This window comes from Rattus norvegicus, chromosome 13 (assembly GCF_021556685.1).
Source record: "Rattus norvegicus strain SHRSP/BbbUtx chromosome 13, alternate assembly SHRSP_T2T, whole genome shotgun sequence".
Taxonomy (NCBI): domain Eukaryota; kingdom Metazoa; phylum Chordata; class Mammalia; order Rodentia; family Muridae; genus Rattus; species Rattus norvegicus.
This window is the reverse complement of record NC_141546.1, coordinates 105,860,241-105,882,484: the sequence shown is the minus strand read 5'-3', so window position 1 is coordinate 105,882,484 and position 22,244 is coordinate 105,860,241. Positions and strand designations below refer to the sequence as shown.

The 22,244-nt window shown below is 42.8% G+C and overlaps 1 protein-coding gene across 1 annotated transcript; it reads right to left on the bottom strand.

Moving 5' to 3' along the window:
* Positions 1-20,061: 20,061 nt before the first annotated feature.
* Positions 20,062-20,411, bottom strand: Rpl37l2 (ribosomal protein L37 like 2). Its single transcript, XM_087582014.1, has one exon. It carries the CDS (start codon positions 20,370-20,372, stop codon positions 20,091-20,093), a length of 282 nt encoding a protein of 93 aa, XP_087438140.1. The 5' UTR covers positions 20,373-20,411; the 3' UTR covers positions 20,062-20,090.
* Positions 20,412-22,244: the final 1,833 nt, after the last annotated feature.

Here is a 22,244-nt window from a genome sequence, read left to right as displayed (position 1 = left end):
GATATTCTAAAAAAATTTTCAGCAAGTTCTTTCTCCTCCAGAACCCACAAATTCACATAGTATACCTATGAATAAGACCAATGCAGGTTTAAAATTGTATTTGCCTGAGGCAAGAAACAAAAGAACAATTTACATTTATTTGTTAATTGTAATCACCCCAGCACTGAGTGTGCACACTCAAAAGATTGCTAGTCATGTTCTCAGTGCTTTGCGTACGTTCCTTTTAAGACATTTGTTTATTATTGTACATATGTTGGGGGTTGGGGGCTAGGCCAGAATTCACGTATGGAGGTCAAAGGACAACTTTGTGGAGTTGGTTCTTTTTTCCACCTTAAGAGGTTTTCAGGGCTCAAACCCTAGCGGGCTCAGTAAACACCTTATCTACTGAGCCACTTCACTGGCCTCATTCTCTCAGTATTTGTTTTCTTGGCTATTTTTGCTGAGATAACTTCTCATGGTGTAGCCCAGTCTGGCCTGGAACTTACAATCTTCAAATCTCTGTTCACGTGTGCTTGCAATTACAGGTCTGTGTCATCACACTCTGCACTCCTTCTAATCCTCATAACAACTTTATAAGGCTTATTGTTACCTGCATTTTAGAAATGGGGCTGTTAGGCAGTTTACCTTGGGTCTCTTAGCAAGTGGAGGAGTCCGGACTGAATTTTCAGTTCCCTTCAAGCGTGTGCTCCTGACCACAATCTGCAGTGCTTCTCTGGGAGCTAGTTGCTGGCAGAAACACATGAAACACATTCCCCACCCCCTCTCTCTCAACATCCGGTGTCAGATACTCTGAAAAGGGTCTCGGATTGGTCAAGGACTGGTCAAGAAGGCTGAGCTGGTTACCAAACCCAGGTGCTCTCCACCTCCACCTCCCAGCTCTGAGATAATGCACAGCAAATCTCTTCACAAGCATCGCCTATCGATAAAAAGCCGATGGCCAATGAGCTGAGGCAGGAAATAGGAGGTGGGATGCTGGTAGGAAGAGGATTCTGGGAAATAGTAGTAGAAAAAAAAGGGGAAGCTGAGAAGGAAGAACAGGTCAGGACTGAAGGAGAAGTAACCAACCATTTGGAAGACATAGAATAGTTTGATGGGTTAAATAAGTTACGAGCTAATCAGGGAATGAGCCAAAGCTTATGGCCCAGGCACTTAATAATTAATAATTAGTCACAGACTCGCCATTCTGGGAACAAGGGCTGCGAGAAAGGTGTCTGTCTTTCTTTTAAAAATGTTAATGTAGTGTGTCTGTCTGTCTGTCTGAGGTCTGAGGGTGTGTGCAGATGACTGTAGGTACCCAAGAATCCAGAAGAGGGCTTTAGATCCCCCTGGAGCTGGGGTTACAGCTGGCTGTGTTCCCTTGAGTACTGGGGACAATTCTTTCTTTTATAAAGATTTATTTATTTTACGTTTGTGAGTACACTGTAGCTGTTTTCAGACACACCAGAAAAGGGCATCAGATCCCATTATAGATGGTTGTGAGCCACCATGTGGTTGCTGGGAATTGAACTCAGGACCTCTGGAAGAACAGTCAGTGTTCCTAACTGCCGAGCCATCTCTTCAGTCCAAGGTATATTTCTTAATCACTCTTCACCTTATTTTTTGAGACAGGATCTCTCACCAAACCTGGAGTTTACCTTTTTGATTAGACTGGCTGTCCAGTGAGTCCTGGGATACACTTGTGTCCCACCACAGCCAGCGTTTTATGTGGGTGCTGGAGATCTGAATTCAAGTCCTATGTGTACAAGGACGACTTCATCCACGTGCCTTCTCGTCAGCCTTGTCCCTTTTCATGCTTGTCTCCTGCTGGCCTCTGGCCATGTCCCTAATTGTAGTAGCCACAGTCAGGCAGAGGGAGGAGATGTGGTTAGTTAATTTGCATTTAGAATCTCATACTTTTCCCTTCCCTTTGTCTACAAGTCAAATCCACGCTCTGTGGCTAATAAGTCAACAGCACCATCTCCACACTCCTAGATCACTTCAGCCTCCTCTGCTGACGTCACTGGGGAATGCCTGGGCACTTACACTTCAGGTTGCTCTGAGGGCTCCAGAGCACCTACCTCCTTTCCTCCTTTTCCTTTGCTGCTTTCCAGCTGCTCTGGTGCCTTGAATGGCAGCAGTACTCAACTTGAGGGTAGAGACCCCACTGGGAAAGCTGGCTCTTGTCTACTTCCTGGGTTTTGAGTTTGCTCAGAGTCACGGAAATCCCAACTTGGCAATGTCCCTGAACAGACATTTCCAAAGCAGAACTCTTCCTATGCATAGTTCCTTAACTGGCTTTTGAACTAATTCATGCCTCCCTTAGTCCTCTTCCCCCAGCCCCTAGAAGACCTCAGAATGCCACATCTCATGTTTCCTCTCACAGTAGCAAGTCCTAACACAGATGAATTCCTAGGTTCTGGAACCCTACAAGTGTCCTATGTCTCCAAGTTTATCACAAATTAAAAACAAACAATTCTGGGTCACCTTTATTCTGATATTCAAGGGTTGAGGTTTGGTGACATTTAATGATAGAAATGAATTCCTCATGAAAGGAAAACAGGGTAATTCCAATTTGGTGGGAATTGGAATAAGACAGGTTTCCCAATGTAACCCAGACTGACCTGGAACATTTTTTAAATATCTGTGTATATATTGAGACAAGGTCTTACAATGTAGACCAGGCTGGCCTTGAACTTAAAGAATTCCACCCACCTCTGATCCCCTGAGCACTAGGATTAAAGGCATATGCTACCAGCTATGAAACTCTTGATCCTCCTGTCTCAGCCTCTCTACTACTTGGATGAAAGGCTTCTACTGCCAAACCAAGTTTATACAGTAATGCCATTTGTGAATGGGGAATTGAGGTATGGAGAAATTAGGGACCAGATCATCACAGAGTGTACCAAAATTGGACTGTGATCTTAAGGTAACTCTATTAGTCAGGGTTCTCTAGAGTCACAGAACTTATGGATAGTCTCTGTATAGTAAGAGAATTTATTATGATGACATACAGTCTGTAGTTGAACTCCCCAACAATGGTCAACTGTGAATGGGAAGTCCAAGGATATAGTAAGTTGCTCAGTCCCACAAAGCTAGATTCCAATAGGTGTGCTGGCAAGTAAATGCAAGCAGGTGAGAAAGAGTGAATCTTCCTTTTTCCAATGTCCTTATGTAGGTCTCCAGCAGAAGATATGGCCCAGATTAAAGGTGTGTACCAACGCACCTGGATCTGGGACTTGTTTTGTCCCAAGCTGACATTGAACTCAGAGATCTTGCCTTAGTCTCCTGGGATTCATAGCCATTATGCCTCAAGATCTCCATGCCAAGATCCAGGTAACTTGTATCTCCCAGCCTCAAGATCAGGATCACAGATGAGCCTTCCAATTCTGGATTTGTAGTTCATTCCAGATATAGTCAAGTTGACAACCAGGAATAGCCATTACAGTGACCAACACATCCTACTTACTCAGGCCTTTTACGGTTTTAACATTGAGCATTTCAAACCCTGCAAATGTTTCAATCCTGGCCAATGATTAGTAACCTCATATGAATGACCAAAAAGCAGCTTGGGAAGGAAAGGGTTTACTTCCCTCACAGTTACATATAATAGTTCATCGTCAAAAGTAGTGAGAGCAAGAACTCAGGCAGGATAGGAACAGAGGCAATAGCTGGTGCAGAAGCCTACTGGCCTGCTCCCCATGACTTGCTCTGCCTGATTTTTCCCTTGAAATGACTTCTGTAGTAGTTTATAAAGCATACTTTTAAATCCTTTATTTCTCTTAAACTTTCTCCTTAGCCAGGTGATGGTCCTGTATGTCTTTAATCCCAATACTTTGGGAGGCAGAGGCAGACAGCTCTGTGAGTTCAAGGCCAGCCTGATAGTCAGGGTTACACAGAACTCTCTCTTGAAACAAAACAAACACACAAACAAACAAACACAAATTTTCTCTTCAAAGTATCCACTAAAGTAGATCTAAATTATTTTAAGTCAGCCATTGGCAGCCCAACAACCTTGAGAAACCACCAATTAGACTGGGGCTGGGGCTGGGTCAGCTCTAATTTTAAGTGCTTAGAATTAAAGCTCTGGGTAAAAGAAAGATGTTAAAAGTATGGGTTTAAGTATGGGGTTTTAAAAGATTTACTTACTTACTTACTTACTTACTTACTTACTTACTTATCCTTGGAGAAACTACCTCACTAGACCAGGCTGGCCTCAAACTCATATTCATCTACCTCTGCTTCCTGGGTACTGCAATATACCATCACACTAGGTACTCTGTGTGTGTGTGTGTATGTACATGTGTGTGTACACATGTTCTCTGTACGCTTGGAGCTGGAATTACTTACATGGAGTTGTGAGTCCCCTAGTGTGGATGATGAGAACCAAATAAACAGTAGATACTTTTAACCACTGAGCCTGCCTGTAGCCCCGGGTAAGGGTTGTAAATCTTAGAACTACTCTAGTTGAATCATTTTAGTTAGGTTCTTGCGTCAAGAGTTGGTAGCTTTAACTTCTCTGTCTTAGAAGTTTCTTCCAAAAGTTGACTACCCCACATCAGGCTCTTAGACATGCCATACTATAGGAATCACCTGCAGTTCGTTTAGAACTTAGACTTTGTGTTTATGTAGATATCTGGGAAGACTTTTTAAGCCCTGATTCTGGAACCCCATTCCAGACGTTCTGATTCCCAGGGCCTAGGGCAAGCTCATGAGCTTTGGTTTTAGACGTAGTGGCTTCCTGTGATTGGAGGAGGGTGGTGTGGGATTCCCAGAGCGTCTTCCATCATGGAGTCACAGGGGATTTGTTTAGAACTTCAGACTGTATTGCAGATCTCCTGGGCCAGGACTTCATGTTTAATAAGATTCCCATGTGACCCCAGTGTGCTTAAGGTTGTTAGTTCACAACCTGGAGGCAAGTAAGAGCTGTGTCTACTTGATCTGGGTGGGGAGAGCTCTTTCCTGGAGCTTGTAACAAGCTCAATAAATATTCCTTAAATGAATCTATTTTCATAGGAGAGGGAGTGTACAAGTCCCACTATGCAAACTTCATGTTGACAGAGTCTTCTGACAGAGGTCTAGACAAGTGCTAGAATAGGTGGGCCAGCTTTACATATTAATCGATAAGTACTTAGTAGGTGTTTGCTAGTATCTAGACTTTACTCTTCCTTCCTAGGGGAAGAAAGATGACAGAGAGGATTGGTGAAATGCCCCATTCCTCGTGGCGATCTGGCATTGCAGATGGACTAAAGGTGTGCTCTACAGCTGGATTTCAAAGAAGGGGAAGAAGCTAACTGGAGCAGTCAGTCCCTGTGGAGGAGAAGGCGTCACCTGGTCAGGGACAAGAAGACAGGGAAAATGGGCTTGGCTTTTAGAGAGATAGAGTGATAAAAGGCCCCAGTGTGGGGAAGGGTTAATGTGATCTGGATGAAGCCGAAATGTAGAGAGATTTGAAAGTCATGTTTCTGCAAAAGGAAGCAAAGTCCAGTTACAGGAATAGAGGCTTGGTGTGGGTTAGCAAATGCTGGTTATTTTCATCAGCACCCATTATTCCTTTCTTACTCGTAAGAGGAAAAAGCATCTTGAGCTATGAAACCGTCTCAAAATTATTACCATCATCATTATTAATAATTATATTAGTTAATTTTTATATTTTATGTAAATTTTATATTTCTATAGTATCTAACTATTGTCTTATATACATGCATTTATATTATATATAATCATACTTATATATAAAATATAGTGATATAAATTATTTAATGTAAAATATCAGAACATACAATTTATAAATAAAATGTATATTTTATATAAAATTGTGTGACATAAATATATTGATTACATTGATTAATATAATAATGATAATTAATAACAATAGATAATAGATTAAGTAAATAAAATAAATCCTAAGTAGAAATAATCTTTGGTCTCATAGCAAACACAGACTGAATTTCCCAGCCTCTTTGGCAGGGAGGTGGGATCATGTGACAGTGTCCCTGTTTGTGAGACCTAAGCAGAAGATTGGCGGTGACTCTCTGCAGCAGCTCTGAAGAATAGAGACACGCCTGTCCTTAGGCCTGTCCTTACGCCTTTCCTTCCTGTCAGTGAAGTAGGGACTGTGAGCTCAGTAAGAAGGCAAGACAGAGGGACAAGCTACTCATGATCTCACAGACTCGAGTCAGTGAGAAGCCTGCAGAGGGGCCTGCAGAGGGGCCTGCAGAGGGGCCTGCAGAGGGGCCTGCAGAGGGGCCTGCAGAGGGGCCTGCAGAGGGGCCTGCAGAGGGCTCTCTAGTGCAGGGACCACTTCCATGTTGGGGTAGAAGTAGGGAAAGAAGGGGCTGTGAGAAAGCAACTACAATTTCCCTTTTTTTGGCCTGTGATTGGCCATTGTAGGTGTAGTTAGGGAAGGAGAGAGGTAAGGGATAGGTAAGAATGTTGGGTGACTGATAAGTGTCTCTCCTGGGCAGCCGTTAGTGGAGATCAATAGGCAGGGAGGGCAAGAATCAAAAAACTAATTTTTAGTCATGGGAACCAAAGTATTTTAGTGTTAAAGGGTGAAGGCATTAGGCCCATGAGATAAAGGACCTAATCTGTAGTATGATGGCAAGTGGTGCAGCCTAGGAGGAGGCCTTTGAGTTCTAGGAGTGTGTCCTTGAAGGGGATAGTAGATCCCAAAACCTCCATTTTCTTCTTTAAAGTCTCCTATCCTGGTAGCTCAATGAATTGCACTTCCCACCTTTAGCTTCTGCCATGATTTTTACCACAGTTAACAAGACCATGGGCAGAGATCCTCAGAACTACAAAGCAAAACAAACCGTTCCCCCATGATAAGCTGATTTGTCTGGGCTTAGTAACCTGTGGTTTATTAATCACGCTAACCCTTATCTCCTCTCAAGTAAAACAGGAGTGTCTGTTCTGACTGTGTAGAGGGACAGATCAGAGATGAGCTTAGAAGGCCGTGCCAGTGGTGCTCAGTGAAGGCGCTCACATCTGAAACACTGGCAATGGCAGCAGACTCTCAGGGCTCAGAAGGTGAGCAGACTAACAGCAGGGAAGGCTTCAAAACCCCTCTGGCTTATGGCACTTGAGGTGGAGCCAGCATAGGTGTTTGTTTAGCCTCTTGGATGCCAGGCCCAGTCTAGAACTTAAATCCACAATGATAAAAGCAGGTATGGTTCTTACGCTGAGCTTGTAGGAGATGGAGGTGTTGCTAAGTGGTGCCACACAAACGTCATGCAGAGTTCATGGCCTGGTGTGCTGGCTATTTTATGTCAGTTTGTCACAACTTAGAGTCATTTGAGAAGAGGAGACTCTATTGAGAAAATGTCCCTATCACATTGGCCTGTGGTGCATCTTCTTTATTGATGAATGTTGTGGGCAAGCCCAGCTGACTGCACGTAGTGTCCCCCCTGGACTGGTAGTCCTGGATGCTATAAGAAAGCAGGCTGAGCAAATCAGTAAGCAACACTCTTCACTCCAGGTTCCTGTCAGGAATTCCTACCCTGATTTCCCTGGATGACGGACTATAAACCAGATGACATAAACCCTTTCCTTCCCAAGTTGCTTTTGGTCATGGTGTCTTGTCACAGCAATAGAAATGCTAACCAAGATGCTGAGTTTAGATGTCAGACAACTGATGAGTAATTATGCAATGGCGAATGAAGTAAATGACCTGAAGGGAAAGGGTAGGATGTCCGGAGAGGCTATCCCAGGGACCTAACATGGAGGGTAGAAGAGGATGATGCTAAGTTAGTAAAGGCAGATAGAACGCACATTTCCTCCACGAGGATAAACCAGAGTTGTGAGAACAAGAACAGGCTGGAGAGGTTCATGCCCTGGGGGCCCGAAAGGGCAGTAGGAAGGCGGTTTCTAAGTAGGACGGGGAACTTTGGGTGGTGAACATCTTGCTGGGAAGCAGTGCTAGCCTCAAGTAAATGACCGGCAGGCTCAATTTTCAATTGTATGTTTGCAGCCACATCTGCAGGTCTGTCCCATCTGATGTCCCTTCCCTGTTCCTGTCAACCCCTCATAACACTAATCTTCCTGTTCCTGTCAACCCCTCCCTTACAGCTGTGAAGAAAACTAATAGCATGAAGGCATAAAGGCAGTGGTACAGTTTATAAAACCCAGACCAGTTATGTTTTTCAGGAGCATCTGGCCATGAGAGAAAACACTGTAGTAGCTCATGCTGGAGTGGGGATAGTGGAATTGAGAAGAAGATGCACTTGATAGAAATTTAGGTAAAATTGGGCTGAACATGGTAAGAGGTGGGAAGAACCACATCCCAGACCATATGGAGTAACTGAGGCATGAGAACGAAGTCTGCATTCCCCACACAGGGCACTCTATGTTACCGTGATCAGCAAACACAGTGGTAGGTCCTGGGCAAATCATAAACTAGCCTAGTACCTGGGCTTAAGAGTTAAGAGGTTTAATGAATAGTTATGTCTGTTGCCTCAGGCAAGGGCCACCTAGACCACCTCAAATCAGTGTTTCCAGAAGGAAAGCAGTCTTTATAGTCTGACCCTACGCCTAACCCAAGCAGATTCACTGGAAATGAGGCCAAGAAAGTCTTTCAACCTGGATCCATTCTCAGTGCTGCTCCTCCCTCTGGCAAGTGCTTCTGTAGCTTTTGAGTTACTTAACTTAGTTCTATTGGTGTAAGAAGTGTGCTTCAGGGGTTGGGGACTTAGCTCAGTGGTAGAGCGCTTGCCTAGGAAGTGCAAGGCCCTGGGTTCGGGTCCCCAGCTCCGAAAAAAAAGAACCAAAAAAAAAAAAAAAAGAAGTGTGCTTCAAACTAATGCTTTTCTATCATGATTCAAAAGCTCATGTGCTAAAGCCAGTTAAGATTACTGCTTACTTAGGATTGTCTTTGCTGTTTGTGCTCATTCTAACGTCCTTTCTAAGACAGTCCACTTCTTGAGTCAGTCTAACAAACAGTACATACAGCTTCTCAGTTGCTGTGCTCTCGTATACACCATGAAACTAATGTGTGACTTTAGAAGCCTACTAAAGTTAGTGTTATGAGCTAAGCAAACAAGGGGAAAACATGATACTATAAAATCAAAAGGTGGTCCAGGCACGGTGGCCCACACCTTTAGGTCCAGCACTTGGGAGGCAGAGGCAGGCAGATGTCCGAGTATGAGGCTAGCCTCGTCCCTCTTCGTGCCTTGTTTTTTTCCGGTTATATTTAACTTAAAGTCTCTCATAAGCCTTCAAGGACTTTCAGTGCTTTTATTTTGTTTTGACCAATAAATTACAAGCAGACTAACAATAAAGTCCAAGGAGGGAGGGAAGAGGAGGAGGGAAAAAGGGCAGGTCTGGGGTATAAATATGGAACAAATATGGCATACATACTAGAAGTTGTCCTTATGAAACCCAGCAAAGCACAGTGAACATGTACTGAAAAAAATTTAAAGTGTGAGTGTTTCTTTGTAAAATAATACTTAGTATAAAGCCAGGTGGTGGCACATGCCTAGAATCCCAGCACTCAGGAGGCAGAGGCAGAGGCAGGTGAATCTCTCTGAGCTCAAGGTCACTGTGGTCTACAGAGCTAGTTCTGGGACAATCAGGGCTACACAGAAAAACCCTGTCTCAAAACCCCAAATAATTAATAATAATATATATAAATATAATATAATTATAATATAATTATAATAATTATATGTCTAAGTATATTTAGTATTTTTATTGTAGGGGAGCTCATTACATCCTGTGTCATTGAGTGTTTTTAACCTGAATGCATTGATTTCATTATAAAATACTAAAGCAACATCAGTGAAGTACAGAAGGGCCTGGACTTTGCTAGGATAAGTTCAGGTAAGTCGAGTCAAACACATAAAAAATGGGAGGGAGGGTGTGCAGGCCTGGGTGCTCTGCCTGCCTGCCTTGGTAGGATTGGCCTTCTTCAACAGGTTCTCACTATGCAAATCAGGCTTCCCACACACAATCCTCCTGCCTCTCCCTCCCTCGTTGTGGAATTACCGGTGTGTGCCACTATACCCAGCTTCTGCACTTTTTAAAGGTTGCACTAAATCCTGCTTCCCCTCCTGGGAATAACTGATTATAAAAACCAACAAACAAATGAGTAACAAAGCACACGCTGCTGCAGTGCCTTGAAGCTCCAGACCAAAGTCATCTTGAAGGTGGTTGACATTGTAACTGTAACCAAAGGTCATGAGGTCAGCTCAGTTACCACAGCATCCTTCATCCCCCACTCTCACTCCCTCACATCTTGCTCACTGATCTTCCACATGCCCTTTCCTCTGTGTTTCTCTCACCTCTCTTGCCACTTCAGTCACTCTCATTGTCCCCCTTGCTCCTTACTTTGTACCTTGCCAGCAGAATTATGCCGACGTGAAGCTCCTGGACCAACCCGAGAAAGTATCACAGTATGAAGCAGATGCCTTCCTTACATAGTGTATATACCATGGCTCCAGGCTCAGCCAGCATGCTGAGGCACTTGGGAATCCTTTTATCTCGAGCGCTGTGACCAACTTTTCACTCCATGTGTCTCAAGTCAAATTTAATGTCTTCTTGACACCCCCAACTTAAGATGCTTAGAAATGTTACATTGTTACAGAGGCTGCTATGGTTAAAAAATGTATGAGGATTAAGATAGCAGGAATGCGGAAGAGGATAAAGGATACGGTGTCTAGATGTATATGAAGATAGCCGTGCTGACCAGATAAGAGGAGGGATAGGGCTTTAGGAAAAATAACAAACCAGGTTGGGCAGGCTCTGGCCAGTTCCCATGAAGCCCCCACCTAAGAAATGTCTGCAAAGTACAGTTGCCCTTTTCCCTAGTAAACTTCCTGACTTTATGTGCGATCACACATTTGTACATGCTCTTGCATCTAATTATCACAGACTGAGTTCTGTGTAAGAACATTTTCTTCTTTCTTTCTGCTTCTTCTTCCTCTTCCTCCTCCTCCTCCTTTTCTGTGTTTTTGAGACAGGGTTTCTTTGTGTAGCCCTGACTGGATAGCCTTGAACTCGAGATCTACCAGCCTCTGCCTACTGAGTGCTGGTATTAAAGACATGCACTACTGCCCAGCTAGTTAGAACATTTTCTAGGAAAGCCAGTGCCTGCTGGAGACCGCAGGACGAGAAACTGCAGAACAAGACTTAAAGGAGCAGATGCTAGAGGAAGACAAAGCCATTGCCCCTCGACTGGAACTGCCCTCTACCCGGTGCAGTTTATACCTTACTATTTTCTCACTCTTCTCCAGCTGTGAACTATTCTGTCTGGAGCACAAGAAATTTCAGCCTCCACTGGAATGCTGGGGGAAGCATTTCATCCACAACAAAGGGCTGTGTGTAGGTAGAAACTGCTTCCTGTTCTGAGTCTGTTTTTTCCTAGACAAGTGATATACAGTGCTATACGCTCAGTGCTGGGCAGTCAGGGCACCCCTCGTCAACCACAGATTATTGTACTGCTAAAGCTATGGCATTCCATAGGTTAAGTGCAGTATGTGTATTTTTTACTCAAATGATAGTTTTAAAGTATTGGTCGATGCATCTGTTCTTTAAAGTCCAGTCTTCTTGCCCCCAAACAGAACCTCTCTGTAAACATCTTTAAATGGTTCTCATCAACTAGACAAGTTATAGTTCATGTTTCTCAAGATAACAGTTTGTTTGCTATATAAAACTCAGTAGATGGCACATGATTCCAATTCTAGCACTGTGGGGATGGAGTAGGGCAGGAGGCTTACTCCAAGTTCAAGGCTAGCCTGGGCTCCATAGGGAGTTCCAGGCTAGCAAGTGATACAAGCAAGACCCTGTCTCAATGAAGAAGGAGAGGAGGAAAAATAGATACACTATCACATTTCTAAGTAATAAAGAAGAGCTATTGATCAGCTGAGAGAAAAGGAGGAAAAGAACCAGTCCTGAAAGATATTTATGTGTGTGTGTGTGCGTGCATCATGCAGATATACCAATAAATATATATCATGATATAATTAAGTATATTGTAGTTATAAAGAACTATGTACATAGAAGTATGTGCAGTGTACATGTCAATTGTTTTGATGTGATTTGCATGCACATGGTTTCTTCATGTAAAGCATATGAAGCTCTTTAGGGCGTTCGTAGAGTTGCACAACTGTCATCATGAAAGTATTTTATCAGCCCAACAAGACCATTAGGAGTTATTCACCATCTTTCCTGGAATTCTCTAACTGTAGGAAAACAACTATTTTCTTTCTCTAAAGATTTATGTATTCTAGACATGTCAGATAAGTTGAATCCTAGAATTTACAGCCTTTTGAGTTTGGCTCCTTTGTATTTGTTCAGGGTTTATCTGTGTTGTAAATAGCATTGGAATATCACCCATACGTATTGCAAAAATTTCCATTGTCTGGGTATATACCACATGTGTCAATCAGTTCGTTAACTGGCAGAAGTTTGGGTTGTTTCTACTCTGTAGGTGTTATGAAAACATTGCTGTGGATATTAATGAACTAATTTTTTTGTGGGCCTGTCTTCAGTACTTTTAAAAGTATACCTAGGCGTGAAATTGTGGGACAGATAACAGTAACTGTTTAAATTTTTGAAAGTATTTTCTAAGACAGCATGCTACACTCTTTAATATCCCCCCAGCAAAGGAAGGTGGCTTAGGTTCTCCACACCCTTATGTTCCTTCTTTTTGATCACAGCCATCTAGAATGATTGCTTTTAATTGTCAGCTTCATTGGATTAAGACAAACCTAAGGGATTGGTGCAGCCCTCCTCATCGGGTTGGCATTTCCAGAGACAAGTTATATCACTCGGGCACTAAACGAATCAATGACTTAACCTCTTGATAGTTTCAGAATTTGGTGGCATTTGGGAGAGGTGGTTAAAGTAGGAGGTAGGGCTTAGCCGCAGGGAGTAGGTCACTCAGGGATGTGTCCTTGGGTTATATCTCACTAGGGACTTTCTTGTGTTTCCCTTTCTGTTTGCTGCAAGGTAAGTTGCTCCACCATGCTTCCCTTCCATAGCTTTAGCAGTACAATAATCTGTGGTTTACAATGAATGGAAACAAATGTTTACTCCTTTTAAGTAGCTTATGTTAGATATTTTGTCACAGTGATGCAAAAGTAACCAATACACCTTCTTTCTAGTAGCTGTGAAATGGCAGTTCCTTGTTTTGATTTGCATTTCTCTCATGGTTAATGATGAGTATCTTTTCATGTGCCCACTAACAATTTGTATACTTTCTTTGGAGAAATAACCATCAAACTTTTTTCTGCCTTTAAGTTCTTTTTATAGTTGAATTATAAATTTATATATTCTAAAAGCAACCCGATATTTTCCCATTTTGATGGTATATCACAAAGCCTTTTTTATATCCTAGTTATCTAATTTTTTCTGTTGTTGCTTATGCTTTTGCTGCCACATCTAAGAAATCATTGCCTACTCCAATACTGCAAAGATTTATTGTTAGGTGTGAAACTAAAATGGTAGCTACATTGTTATACACTGTAACAAGTCTCCATACCTTTCAAGAGTGTCTGTTTCCTAAGCCTAATGTATCCTGCAAACCATGTCTTTCAGCCTCCGCTGAACTTGTAACCCCTTGATATATACCCATCCTGTTGCCTTGCTAAACTCCTGAACACCTTGTGATGACAACCCCTTCCACATGATGTATTCTTGCTAGTATCTACCCCACAGGCAACCTCAAGCCCTGAGTTCCCCATTCTTCTCTTCAATTGCTAAGTGCCAATTATCTCGACAGCTGTTTTCCTATTAACCCTAACTCTTCTCCATAAAAGGGACCTCAAAAACTAGTGAGGTGCTGCTTTCTGAAACCCTGACTTAGGGGAGTCTAGTCATCTGACCAGTCCCCCTTTGCACTTCTAAATATAGCTTGCTTTAATCAAACATCGTGGAAATGGTTTTTTTAATAGGTCTAAAATATGTTCCAAAAGGACAAACAGATGTTGGCTGCCAAACTTTCTCAGTATTGCAAGTACCTGTTCTGAAGTCCTTGCTACTCTCAACTCTTCTCACCTTTGCCTCCTACCCTAAGCCTCTCCAACCCCTGAACTTCCCTTACTACAACTGTATTAGTTTGTATATCATTATCCAGCTGCCCAGAATCATTTATTAACCAAATACTTCTTTCCTTTCCTTTTTTTAAAAAAATTTTTTGTTTGTTTATTTTCAAAGCATGTTCTCACTGTATAGCTCTGGCTGCCCTAGAACTCACTATGTAAACCAGGCTGGCCAGGAACTCACTGAGATCTGCCTGCTTCTGCTCCCCCACCCCAAGTGCAGGGATTAAAGGAGTGTGTCACTACATGATTTTCTGTGTCAACCTGACAGAAACTGAAGTTATCACAGAGAAAGGAGCCTCAGTTGTGGAAATGCCTCCATGAGACCCAGCTGTAAGGCATTTTTTTTTTCAACTAGTAACATCCCTCCATGGCCTCTGCATCAGCTCCTGCTTCCTGACCTGCTTGAGTTCCAGTCCTGACTTCCTTTGGTGATGAACAGCAATGTGGAAGTGTAAGCTGGATAAACCCTTTCTTCTCCAACGTACTTCTTGGTCATGATGTTTGTGCAGGAATAGAAACCCTGACTAAGGCATTACATTTGGCTAACAAATATTCTTCTTCCATTGGATGGTCTTAGCAAGCTGATAAAAACCATCTGATCAGCTCTAGGAGGGCGCTGAACTCCATCCCCTCCACTGCTCTGTCCTTCCTATGCCAGCCAGTTCTGTGCTGCTTTGATCACTGTTGCTTACGGTATGTTTAACATTAAGTACACAAGTCTTTCAACTTTATTTTATTTTTTCAAGATTGGTGCATTGAATTTCCATATGGATTTTACAATCAGATTATCCAATTTTTGAAAAAAAAAAGCCAGATGGAATTATGATTAAGATTGTGATGTGTCTGTGAATGCCCTGGGAACACGACCATCTTAACAGTGAAGTCCTTTTGCTTACAGGTCTTTAATTTCAGTTATGGTTATGGTTATGTTATGGTGTCAAAGTAAAGCCTCTATATGTCTTTTATTCAGTTTATTTCTAAGTATTTTCTTTTTATGCTATTGTTAATATATTTGTTTTACTCATTCTATTTATAATTGATTTTTTTTTTTTTTGGTTCTTTTTTTCGGAGCTGGGGACCGAACCCAGGGCCTTGCGCTTCCTAGGTAAGCGCTCTACCACTGAGCTAAATCCCCAGCCCCTATAATTGATTTTTAAAAATGTTAATCTTGTATGTTCCAATTCTGCTGAGCTTAGCTACAAGTTCTAAAAGTGTCTCTCAAGCTAATCATTAGATCGAATCATGCTACCTGTACCCTGAAGGGTCTTAAGAATGATGGCAGCTGCATTGGTATTGGGGGGGGGTGTGCAGTGCAGAGCTGCACTAGCGGTGGCTTGTAGGGCTAATCAAGGTGCTGCATCAGCTGGCCGCTCAGGGAGGCAGGAGGTTTTACTAGTTTATCCTGCACTGTCTGTGTCTGCCTTCGGGCAGCACCAGGACACTGCTCAGGGGGTGGGGAAATGCAGTCTGAGAGCAGGACAGAGCCAGAGCTGGCTCAGGGGTCCCTGGACCTGCAAGGAGGCCACGGCCGTCAGGTTCTCAGGCTCTTGGACATCCAGGCACCGCTGGGATGCCGAGGAAGAGCTGAGAATGGAGTGGGGACCCACAAGCTGAATGTAGCCCAGGGCTGAGGGGAAGAAGCGGAGCTCTCTGTCTGGTCCCTGGGGGTCGTCCTCGGCTTGACAGTGGCAGGCTATAGGCTTGGTTTGGTGGTGGCTGCTGCTGGAGGCACAGAGAGGCCTTCTACAGGCAGCTCTGTAGGTGAGGGCCTTCTCCGTGGTTTTAAGACATTTATTGTCATGGCAGAGGGTGGATGAGTAAAACTGTACCCCACTTCTCAGGGTGGGCTTGAGATTAAATACCTTTTGCAGGGAGGAGTGTCTGGGAAGGAAGACTTACTGGCTAAGCATCCAGGCCTTTAGGTATGGTGGAGATCTGTCTTGAGCCTACCTGACTGTGGTCACATCCTCTACGTGTGGAGGGGTTTGGGTCTTGCCCTTCTGTGACTGATGGCCACAGATCTATGGAGGGCTGTGGCTAGTGACCAGCCTGGTTTCCTAGGAGTCACGTGAAAGGCCCACCATCTCTCAGGGTCACCCAGGTTTCAAACCTCCTCAACTGGGAACCAGGGTGCTTTTCACGGTTCCACAGTGGCTTTCTCAAAACAGTGTGGTGTCATGCTGAAAGTGTTCACTCTTCTCATTAGGAACCTGAATCACCTGAGTCTTAAGGCTGAGGAAGAGATATGTTTAGAACATTTGTTTATTGCACAGCATTTGATCCTTGGCAAAGCACAGAGAAAATTCAGGCAGGAGATTGGTACATTAAATGTGATCTCTCAAGGAAAGTCATCGATAATGTTTCACATTACCTTTCAGCTGGATGTAACTGAAAACATATTTCTACTTTTAAAGTTTCACTCAGCATTCCCAGTCAACACGGAGGCAATAATTCTAACAATCAGTGTTGACGTGCTTCACTTAGGAGGCGGCCTTCTAAGGTAGCACGATCTTGACCTTGGTAACTGAAAGAAATCAGCCCAGCTCTGTCCTTGTCTCACGACATCTCTTTTGGCTTCTGCAAGGCACCAAGCACACACATGGTGTGTAAATACACATGCCAGACAAACACTTCATAAACATAAAATGAAAATAAATGTAAAAGTAGACAAGCAAACAAAGAAATAGAATTGCAATAGAGACTTTAGTGAGACCAATGCCTGCCCAGCTTACCTCACAGGATTGCTCTTAAGGGTCCAGGGAGCTGCTGATAGGCTGTCTGCTGTGGACAGACTGTCTTCGCAGAGCTCAGAAGAGTAACGTTTCCAGCAGGGTGGGCTAAGTTGTACCTTAGGGCAATGCCTTAGTTGTAGTTAAATAATTTCCTTGTTTTTATCAGGGTCAATTCTTTTTCTCATTTAAAACACGAGATTCCCCCTCTGAGAGGAGACCCTCTGGTGCTCAGTTTTAGCCCAGCCCTGAGGCTCAGGTGAAGGTGTATCCAGATATCACCCAGCTTTGTCTTGCAGGCTGAAAAGGATCAAGAGGTATGTGGTAGGAAAAATCATAGTTGAGGGGCTAGCAAGATGGCTCTGCAGTTAAGGACACGTGATACACTTGCAAAGGACCAGGTTCTATCTACAGCACCTACAAAGTGGTTCACAACCATCTGTAACTCCAGTTGCAGGAGACCCAGTGCCCTTTTTTGGCTTCAACAGGTACCAGGTACATACACGATGTGCAGACATACATGCAAGACAAATACTCATACACATACAATAAAAATAAATGTAAAACAAACGACAAACATCACAGTAGAGCTCAGGAAGGGAACAGATGGTGGCCTTAACCTTCATCACAGAGCCAAGGCTCTGTCATCACGGCAGGCATGGACAGGGCGACCCCATGTCTTATCACAATGCACATGGGTTAGCTGTTTGTCTTAGGGTTTCATGGCTGTGAAGAGACACCATGATCCCTGCAACTCTTATAAAGAAAAACATTTAACTGGAGCTGGCTTACAGTTTCAGAGGCTTAGTCCGTTATCATCATGGCAGGAAGCATGGCAGTGTGTAGGCAGACATGATGCTGGAGAAGGAACTTAGAGTTCTATATCCAGATTCGAAGGCAGCAGGAAATGAGTGTCACACTAGACCTGACGAGCATTTGAGACCACAAAGCCCATCTCCTAGTGACACATGTCTTCCACCTACTCCAACAAAGCCATGTCTCCTAGTAATGTTCCCTTGGCCAAGCATTCAAACGCCTAAGTCCATAGGCCCTTACCTTCATTACCTATTCAAACCACCACTCTGCCCAGCTTCCTCTTTCCTTAATATGGATGTCAAGATGGACTTTATAAACTAAGCAGCATAGCAGTTTATGATAACCAAAGCCAGTCGTTTCAGCATACAGTTTCCTAGAGAGGTCTAGGGCCAAGTATTTGGCACTAGAGCCAGACTGCCTTGGATTTCTATCCTTTATTTTTTTTTCTTTTTTCGGAGCTGGGGACCGAACCCAGGGTCTTGTGCATGCTAGGCAAGCGCTCTACCACTGAGCCAAATCCTCAACCCCGTCTCTATCCTTTTTTTTTTTTTAAGATTTATTTATTTATTTTGTATATGAGTACACTGTAGCTGTCTTCTGACACACCAGAAGAGGGCATTGGATTCCATTACAGATGGTTGTGAGCCACCATGTGGTTGCTGGGATTTGAACTCAGGACCTCTGGAAGAGCAGTCGGTGCTCTTAACCACTGAGCCATCTCTCCAGCCCCCAGTCTCTATCCTTTATTAACCATGAATTTGCCTTTCTATCATCTTCCTGTGCCCTATTTCCTCATCTGTAAAAAGTACATAATTATAGAAATTATTATGATAATTGAAAAAATCAGTATCATTGACTATAAGATGCATTTTAACTAGTCATGGTAGACTTCAAAGTAATTACTTAAGAAAATATATTAACCCCTAAAATAAAATGGAAGCATAGGTTAAAATCCATGCCAACTGCTTTCAAATAAAATAGTTGCTGGGGAGATGGTTTTAGTGAAAGTTCGCAGACTTTCCCCCAGTTCTGTTGTTCTCTGTGTTGATTGCAGAGCCTTGTGTATGCTAGGCAAGCACTCCACAGTGAATGACCTTCTGCCAGGCTCTTCCCTAGAATTTCTTATTCAGTATTGAGTGGCAGATTCTATGAATCTGTTTCATTAGCAAATACAGTTCTCCTGGGTTCTGATGCAGGTGATCCATGGCACCTAAAACCAACTTTTAATTTTTTACATAATTTTACATTTCTAGAACAATACAAAAGGAATAAAAAGCAGGGCTATTAATCATTACTTTATCAATCCCTTTTTCTGTCTCAAAGTGTTTTTAATACAATTTGAGAAGATGTTGCACATTATATCTCTACCTTAAAAACTTCAGTGCTTCCTAAGAATAACAATAATGTCTCTAAATAACTACTGCTGGTTATTCAGGAAATCTTACATTAATACAGTACTATCATCTCATGCATAATACATACATAATACATTGATTTAATAATGCCCTTTGTAGCGCCTCTCTTCCCCAATATGAGATCCATTCCAGGGACACACATTATCTCTAGAGTGACATCCTTTTTTTAAAAAAAAAATTCTGGAACTGTGCATTAGCCTATCTTCATTCCTCTTATGAGATTGACATTTTTTAAATGAATACAAGCTAGTTCTTTATAAACCATTCCTTAGTGCAGGTTTGGCTGATGTCGTGGTTAGATTTTTGGTTATGTGGTTTTGGCTAGGATCCTATATAAATACTATATCTTTTTCAAATCTCATCTCTGTGGGAATGGCACCAACTTGCTTCCTAGTGTTGAGATTGACCACACTTTAGGAAATACTTGACTACTTTGAGAATTATTGGAATAGATACTTTCTAACCATTGAGGGCTCAGAATTCTTGGGAACTGTCTGGTTGTGTGCTAGTCTGTGAGGGCACTTACCCTCCTGCTGCTTCAGAAGCTGATTGCCCATTATCTACAGCTGCTGTGATATTCAGACCACTCAGCACCTTCCTGTCTCCTGCATGCAGTTTCTACCTTCACCCCGTGCTATCCTTAGTAACTCTGGACCCTGGTTTTTATCTGTGAAATATATCATGTAACATAAATCCAGCCTTGCTGGTATTTTGAAATTAGCAGAGTCAAGGTAATTTGCTTCTTGCCACAGTTTTGCAGGGCAGTTTCCTTTGACATGGGTGTTTAAAGAGCTCCTCAGTTTTGTCTTAAAGAATCCATGAACTGTGATCCATGGTTTACTTTATTATTTACATTGCCATAAAAAGTTTCCAGCCACTTTCCTGAGTACTTCCTAATGACAGAGTACATAGTTCTCTCATCATTCACTCATTTGTCTTACCAGTCCCCTGATTCCAACTTACTGCCGATCCCTACGCTATGCATACTCTCTTAACAGCTGGAGAAGACTTTCTGTTGGACCATTCTATAGACAAGTAAACAGAATTAAATGTCTTTCTTTTTTTTTTTTTTTTTGAAACCAGAACATTTATTTTATGACCGATTGAAATCCTCAAGATGAACTGGATGCTGCAACAGCTGCCCTCTTGGGTTTAGGTGTTGTTCCTTCACGGAATCCATGTCTGACAATCTTTAGGTGCCTCATCCGACCAGTCCCGGGAGTGTTTCGCCTCTTAGCCTTGGCACTCCAGTTACACTTTCTCTTGCACTTGGCAGGGTAGCCACATTTGCCACAGGTCAACTTCTGAAGGTGGTGGGCCTTGGAGCCACAGCAGCGGCACAGTGTGTGCGTCTTATTGCGACGCTTTCCAAAGGATGACGTTCCTTTTGTCATCTTGCTTCTACCGGCGAGGCCAAAGAGACCGGAAGAGACTAAATGCCTTTCTTGACACCAGACAACTAACATTTGGTCACACTGGGACCTAACTCAGTACTTGATTAACCAGAAATGATTCTGTTTGGATGCCATCATGCTGGGAGGATAAGCGACATCCCTCAGTTTCAACACACTGGCTTAGAGCACCTGGCAACACTCCACTGCTGCTCAACCTTACACAATGGCTGGGAAACTTCAGTGTTGAAATAATTATTATAAATCTCGACGGCGGGTTCACTACCTGTCTAAATGGTTTATGTTCCTGAATGAAACACACACACAGAGCCTTTGTATTTTAATATGCCTTAAACAGCACTAGGGTGGGTCACTGCCTACCCTCCACTGCTGATAGAATCTACCTCCTGACAGTAATTCCAGTAATTACTTATTAAATTCCATGTTCTGTCTTGGCTGCCTTAGACCCAGGTGAGCAGCCCCCTGGGCTGTGCTCTCTCAACTCCTTCACATGGTGGCTATGCCTCTCTGTCCAGCACTCTTCCTAGGCATGGCTCCCCTCTCCTCTCCTCTCCTCTCCTCTCCTCTCCTCTCCTCTCCTCTCCTCTCCTCTCCTCTCCTCTCCTCTCCTCTCCTCTCCTCTCCTCTCCTCTCCTCTCTTCTCCCCCAGCATGGTGGATCTCCTCCTCCTTTTTCTCCTCCCAGTCCCAAGCCTGGCAAATCCCACCTCTGTCTGACCTCCCCAGCTATTTATTGGCTGTTGGCGTCTTTATTTCCCAATTGGACCCAACTGGGGCCAGGTTCCCAGAAGCTACTTACAGACCTTTGTGTAAGCAGTTTTTTGGGGAACATAATCAACATTTGTAATACAAGCAGCTACACTTCAAGAACTTTCTCTTTCAGCCCTTCAGGTGAAAACCTGAAATAATTTCACAATAGATTTATTTAAAATTGCTGAAAATGGAGATACAATCAATCCCTCTTCCACTTCTCATCCTTGGGCTACTATTTTCATGTTTTTATATGCTGAATAAAGTCATTGAAATGTAACCAAATAAATGTACACAGGGAAAATACAACCTTAGAAACCTGGCCTAATCATTAAACATGGTGTTTGGGAACTAACACTTCTGTTTATATTACCTCATGCAGGACTTTTTTTTTTTTTTTTTTTTTTTTTTTTTGGTTCTTTTTTTCAGAGCTGGGGACCGAACCCAGGGCCTTGCGCTTCCTAGGCAAGCGCTCTACCACTGAGCTAAATCCCCAACCCCTCATGCAGGACTTCTTAAATGGCCTCCTGACCCCCTTTCACCAGGTTTACAGGTATAATAATTGGGATACCATTCAAACATTGACCGTTTATAAGAAATCATAGAGAAATGTACTTTCAAACTATTATTTGGTATGTATATAATTTTACCATCCATTGAAGCCAAGAACAACTCTACCTACAGAAATGGATGAGCTCATTTATTTGTTAGTTATTTTGAGGGTCCTGGATAATGAACTCAGGGCCGCATGTAGATGAGGCAAGTCCTCGAACACTGAGCTATTTTATTTGGTGAGAAAAGGTCTCACTAAGTGGCCTTAAATTCATTCTTTACTCAAAGGAAGTCTTGAATCTGTGATCTTCCTGAGTCAGTTTCCCAAGTATCTGGGATTACAAATCTGCTCCATGTTTTAAATTTGTGTTTATTTCAACATCAAGAACTACATTTTAGCCAAATATTTGATTTTATAAGGGCACATAAGAACTTCAGTTTTTCAGAGTTGGCTGATACCTGGCTTTGTGTCGTCAATGCTGAGGACACTGCTTTTTACATATATGTGTAGTACAAAATGGCAGAAATGGATTACAGCCATTTCAGAATTGTT